The following is a 6,259-nucleotide window of genomic DNA, read 5'->3' on the forward strand; positions in this document are numbered from 1 at the left end:
TTTGTAAGGGGTATACAACTTGTGTAACTTGTCCTATAAAGGTTGAATCTTCTGGCCTGTCTTTGTTTGGAGGAGTTAATAGCAGTTAACATATCTGTCAGGTCTCCAGTGTTGCTCCTTTTCAGACTTTAAATGCAGTTTGCTTGTTTACTTGAGAAGCTGATCCCAGCTAAGCAGGTATGGCTCCAGCAGGATGTCCTCGCCATCTTCAGCCAAGCTGGATCTGAGATAAAGCAGCAGCTTCCTGGCCTGAAACGTCTGTCCAGGACATTCCTTTATGAAGACCGCTTCTTCTTCTTCTTCTTCTGTCTGCAGCCATTCCGCCAGGACGGGAGGATCCAGAGGCTGAAAACCATTCAGTAATTCAGAACATTTGCTTTTATTCTGAAAATTGTTTTATTATATTTCTATTGTATATATTTTTTTTCTTTTTATGTTTATGTTATTCTGATTTTGAGCAGTGAGTCAAAACATAAGTGATACATTTGTCCTATTTGAAATTTCCTCCGTTTTCACTTAAATGCTGCAAACAGTCTCTATAATCAGGACACTCTGAGTAGAGTGATTATTATTGATTATATTTATTAAGGGAATATCTATCTAAACTAACCTGTGTTGTGAAAATTGAAGGAGTTTCAGTAAAAATACTTTTATATAGTTCTATATGTGTCCCTAGATGGGAGCACATAGTTAGTGACGGTCATACCGTTTGGCGGAAATTATTCAAACATGGCTGCCACAGTGAGCCGCAGTTTCCTTGTTCGCCCTGAGCTGAAGACAAACAGAGAAATTAAAAGGTTATAGCAACAACTGTGTCATTAAAAAAAATATAATATATATACAGAGAGTTTGGAGTGGTGCAGGATAAAAGTATTAATTTCTCTGGAAAAAAACTACATAAATTGTCTTTTTCTTAATTTTTGACGTATTCATAATAGACATAAACTTGTGGTTATGATGCAAATTCAACATGAAAGCATTCTGCACCAGTAGGATTAGAAGGTTGAAGTCACATGAGGCAGAGCTGAGGCATTGGCAGACTCTAGTAGCTCTGAGAAATAGCTGCTTCTTCTAAGGGTTTCGATTCTCAGATTTACGCTAAATAACAAAAAGGCAAACGCTGGTGAACATCAGTGAAGCTTCAGATTATTGGTCCTGAATGGAGGAAGCAAAGGGTCTCTGGAGCCCACTGATCTCTATCTATTCACTGGGTTGCTGATTACCTGTTGGTATAACGGGGTGGAAGTGAAGCAAGCAGGTCTTTATTACTGCTCTTCAAAAAAAGCATGTTTATTTTTGAGAATAAAAAAAAAACAAGTTGAAGATGTTTGAACTGAATCAGCTTGGGTTGTGTTTTATCACCCAATTTTATATATTCAGAAACTGGAGGGTATTAGCTTTCAAATAATGTATTGCACATGTAATTTGGGCTTATAGTTCCTAAGTTATTTGCTTTTCCATTTGGGTATACAAAATATGCGAGGATTACTTCAAAGTGAGGTGGATGTGCACCTGAAAAGCCATCTAGAAATAAGTAAAAAATTTATTAAATTAAATGTATTTACCCTGAATTTGAGTAAGTAAATGAGATAGTTTGCTAATGGAATGAGTATTTTTTTACTCTTGAAATAAGATAATTAGATAATATGCACTTGAATAAGACAATGCAATTGTGTTTTCTTATTTTAAGTGTAAATTGTCTTGTTCTGTTGGCAAAATGTCTCTTTTATCTCCTCAATCCAAGAACAAATGCACTTATTTTAATAAAAAAAATTACTTTTTCATGGCACAGCATTCTGCTCTGTTCTGATCTGGGCAGGGTTCGTTCCCCCCTCCTACTAACAACAATGGAAAGCAGTCAGAGTCATAACAAACTACACACACAGTAACATGTTATGAATAAACCTTGAGAAAGAATCTGGATTGTTATGGGAAGAAGCTATGTCTGGTCTACAAACACCATTCTGCAGGGAATGGTGTGGCCTTGAGAGAGAAACAGACTGAGTGAAAACTTTTATAGTGAGTAAATATGATAAATTAATATATAATAGAAGAAAGATAAAAATTTTCCGACAACATCTATATTTAGAATTTTTATTTTATTTTGTTTTTCATTGTGTGTGATACATGTACACTGCAACTTAACCCTATTTATCTTGATATACTGTATATATATTGCCTATTCTTAATGCACCTTTTTCCTCCTCGTTTGCACCTTCTTCTTTAATTACTATGCCAATATGTGACCAGTGAATTTCTCCGCTGTGAGATCAATAAAGCTCATCTAATTTAATCTAATCTGATTTATTCTAGTGAAAGAGGCTGTTTTTTAACGTTAGACACAATGTCAATGACTAACTCAGTCAATGTCTTTGAGTCAGTCCCAGATAGCTACACTAATGTTACCCTACATACAATACTATAGGATAAATCAGCGTATACACTGCAAAAAATGTAAAGTAAATTATTCTTAAAATAAGTGCATTTTTTCTTGAACTGAGGAGGTAAGTGAGACACTTTGCCAATAAAACAAGGCACTTTACATTTAAAATAAGATAAAACAATTGCATTGTCTTATTTCAAGTGAGTTTTAACTAATTATCTTATTTAAAATAAAAAAATACTTATTCCATTGGCAAATCCTCTTACCTACCTACTCAAATTAAGAGTAAATACACTTAATTTAAGAATTCTTTACCTATTTCTAGATTGTTTTTGCAGTGTAGATGGATTTTCTTGGATAGTTCATACACTGACAGTCAAATCGTCTGTGGAACGTCTTCTCACTGCCGACAAACTGCTTATTTTTGCAGCCAAATGCTACTACACATGTAGACATTTTTAGTGGGGAGTACCAATATGGCAGACGGTGGCTTCACTTTTTCGGGCAATCAGTAATCCATTGAATAACTAGAGATCAGTGCCAGAGGTATGCACAAGTTACTGCTTTTCTTCTGAGCTGTTAAGTTAAGGTTTGCAGCCCAACTACTGACCTAGAGGATTAATAGCTGCCTCCTTTAATGACTGGTTGTTGAGAAAATGGTTACGCTTCTGAGAAGTAGGTAAATATGGCGGACTTTATTTAAATAATCAGCAAAGCAACAATTTGCTAATAAACCTTTTGCTTTATCTCTAAAGGAAAGTTTTACTTCCTAGCAGTAATAAAAGAATTGGCGTTCAGAAAAAGCAAATAGAGACTTGCTAAAATAAATCCACTGAGGCCCAGATTCTCTAACAGATTTGCAGACGATGTTCAAACAGTTACCAGCTTGAATGAATGTAATCCCTGCAGGTGACCATGACCCGGTGTTTCTGCTGCGTCATCGATAACACTAATAACTAACCGTAGGTGGAGCCAGCATGGCAGAGCGCTCAGAGGAGCAGAGGAGAACTTACGCAGCCAAAAGGAGCTGATCAGGAGGAGCAGAGCCAGCGTGGTGGACAGCAGCAGGTAGCGAAGCAGCCGCCTCCGTCTGAGGAAAACCATCCCAGCATCTGCAGAGCAAACCGTCGTCCTCAGAGTCCTTCCGCTCCAGTATTAACCGCCGCTACATCACATGCTGCCTGGCTTCTGCAGGTACTAACTGCACAAACCCACACCTCTGCGTGACCTTTGCACTTGACCTTTGTTCTCCTCGCCCGGTTTATCTCCTGCAAACATCAGGCCCTCCTCTGCGGAATGAGGCAGAGCTTATTCCTGAATATCACAGACGAAAGAGAAGACTTAAGATTAGAAGAAGGTTTTAGAGGGATTCTGATCCTGATTTAGTTAAAACCTTTATTTATCAAATAATAATCACATAAGTTTGTTTATTATGTAAAAATTTGACTGTTAATCTCTGAATATCCCAAAGTTAGAGGCTTTTTGTCCGTTTTTTCTGAAAAATATCTTTAAAATATATTTTTTATTTGACCTTTTATGCCTAAAACATGGTTTGATGAGCAGACTGACACCTCAGTAGTTCAGCATTGATGCCTCTATAAGCCTGTAGGCCAGAGGCCATTCTAGGATCAGACGCTCAGGGTGCAGGCTGGATACATTTCAGTGTTTTCTACATACATTTTTAGCACATCTGATCAGAGACTTTTGTGTTTTTGTCTTATTGGACGAGCTGTACAGAAACTTACCTGGCTTTTCCTGACCTTACACCTTGCTCCTCTCCTTCACTCTTCCCTCTCCCTCTTTGGACTTGCAATCCTAAAATTTTTATTTAACGAGGTAAATAGATACAGTTGTGCTTGAAAGTACTTTTTATATTTATATTTTTTTTTATCCAAGTACTGTATGGTTTTCAGACTGTTCTATATTTAATATGATTTTGTTTTACTTTTTTATTTTAAAAACGGCAAACAACATATAAAAAAACCCAACCCATATTGTAGGAGGGCTATGATTCGATTTAAGGGTGCTTCAGCACCCCCAAAAATGGTCTACAAACAACTATTTTCACTGCTCAGTGGATGCGGCATCAAGAGCGTCCATGTTGAACAGGTCTGACCTAACAAACAATCAAAGCGCTACATTTAAGGTGGATTTCGTGACTAATGGCGTCACAGTTCCTTCCTTTCAGCAGCTACTAGACATTATAACCATCTCTGCTCTTAATAAACTCATTTAATGCCCAAATCTCTGCTATTTAGCACTTTTATATTCTTGCAAACAGCCTTTTGTTTTCTTATAAACAAATATATATAAATGTTATGTTCAATGAAGCGAGTCTTCCTTTGATTCCCCCTCCTAGTTTTAGTAGTAATTGTCATGTCCAAACAGAAGAAAGGTAGGAGAAAAGAGGAGTGAAGTTGCATTGGGGGTTGGGACCTGGGTGCGCATTCCTGTGATTAAACACCTGCACAGACCTGTGTGGCAGTTTAGGCAGACAAAGGAAGAGACCGGCTCCCAGACATGTTTCAGCTCATGGTCTAATCACCAGATACACAACTGGTAAGGAGGAAACTAGGTTAGGGATTAAGATTTGTTTATTAAAAGGTAGAAGTTGAGTTGGAGGATATTGTAGTATGGCTTGTGGCCTGGTAATGTTCAGTTTATATTGTGCTTGTGGGTAGGCCACAGTGGAAATATTTAAGTTAAAAATGTTTGTTTTGAACTAATTCAATTTCTGTTTGTCAATTAGATTAAACAATTTCCAACCTAAATCCCAATCCTGGATCCTCAAATAAAACACAACGGAAAAGGATTTAAGGTTGTGCCTAGCGTCCTTCTAGGTGATAACCAGCCGTTTTCCAAGTTTGAACAGGAGCTGAAGCTAAAAACCACAGATAATTTGACAGCAATATATGTATTCAAAAATTTTAGATTCAGTTTTACTGTACAATTTCATTTCTATTTTTTTTATTTTACAGCTTAATGCAATATTCAAATTTTTTATTCACTTTTTACCTTTGAGTTAATCTGCATGCTTCTATTTCTCTTTAACTTTGTACACATCCATTGAGGAGCAACAAGGAATATTTCTATCCTAGACGGGGCCGCCTGTGGAGCTGGTTGACTGGTTCCTTTTGTATCTCTGCTTCTGTCTCCTTGAACCCCAGTCGGCCTCAGCAGATGGCCGCTCACACTGAGCCTGGTTCTGCTGGAGGTTCCTTCCTGTTAAAAGGGAGTTTTTCCTCTCCACTGTCGCTACAAGCATGCTTAGTGTGAGGGATTGCTGAAGAGTCAATGAGACGATGCAATCAGCTGGTTTTCCTTGGATAGAAAACTTTTAATCAATCTGACTGGATGATCTGGTGAACTTTAAGTGCTTTGAGATGACATGTGTTGTGAATTGGAGCTATAGAAATAAACTGAAATGAATATAATTCTGTTCCAGTTCATGAAGTGGCTTTATGACTGAAGCTCCCCCTGGTGGACAAACTTAACAGAAAGCTTACAAAAGGAGACAGAATTTTCTCTTGAGAAAAAAGGTACTAATAAAATGTTGCATCACTTTCACAATGAAAACAAAAATGCAAAGAACAGAAACTAAATCTCTTGCTTCTGTGTGCATATATAGTGATAGCGCTGCAGTCAATGATGTCATAAATTGAGTGCTGTGGGTGAAGCTCAGTGTGTGATCAATGACAAGCTCTATGATGTCCCAGCAGAATTTTTCAATACAGGATGTTAGGATTTACTAAAACATTTTACAATCAGAATGCATTAACCATGTTTGATTGAACCATCGAGGTCTCTTCCTGGTTATGGCGCCCCCTAAATGTTCAGACTGGTAGGAACAGGAAAAGATGACACCAAAGTGATGAG

At 37.4% G+C, this 6,259-nt stretch overlaps 1 protein-coding gene across 1 annotated transcript in view; it reads right to left on the reverse strand.

Moving 5' to 3' along the window:
* Nucleotides 1–3,562, reverse strand: part of LOC107099065 (ceramide-1-phosphate transfer protein-like) — an 11,320-nt gene extending 7,758 nt beyond the window's left edge. The window contains exons 1-3 of the mRNA XM_015397033.1: nt 3,397–3,562; nt 707–771; nt 152–345 (exon numbers count right to left, since the gene is read on the reverse strand). Of these exons, the coding sequence (XP_015252519.1) occupies nt 152–345; nt 707–771; nt 3,397–3,487 (350 nt within the window). The 5' untranslated portion in view covers nt 3,488–3,562. The remainder of the gene's footprint in view (nt 1–151; nt 346–706; nt 772–3,396) is intronic.
* Nucleotides 3,563–6,259: the final 2,697 nt, after the last annotated feature.

The sequence above is a fragment of the Cyprinodon variegatus genome, unplaced genomic scaffold (assembly GCF_000732505.1).
Source record: "Cyprinodon variegatus isolate N-32 unplaced genomic scaffold, C_variegatus-1.0 Scaffold835, whole genome shotgun sequence".
NCBI classification, from domain to species: domain Eukaryota; kingdom Metazoa; phylum Chordata; class Actinopteri; order Cyprinodontiformes; family Cyprinodontidae; genus Cyprinodon; species Cyprinodon variegatus.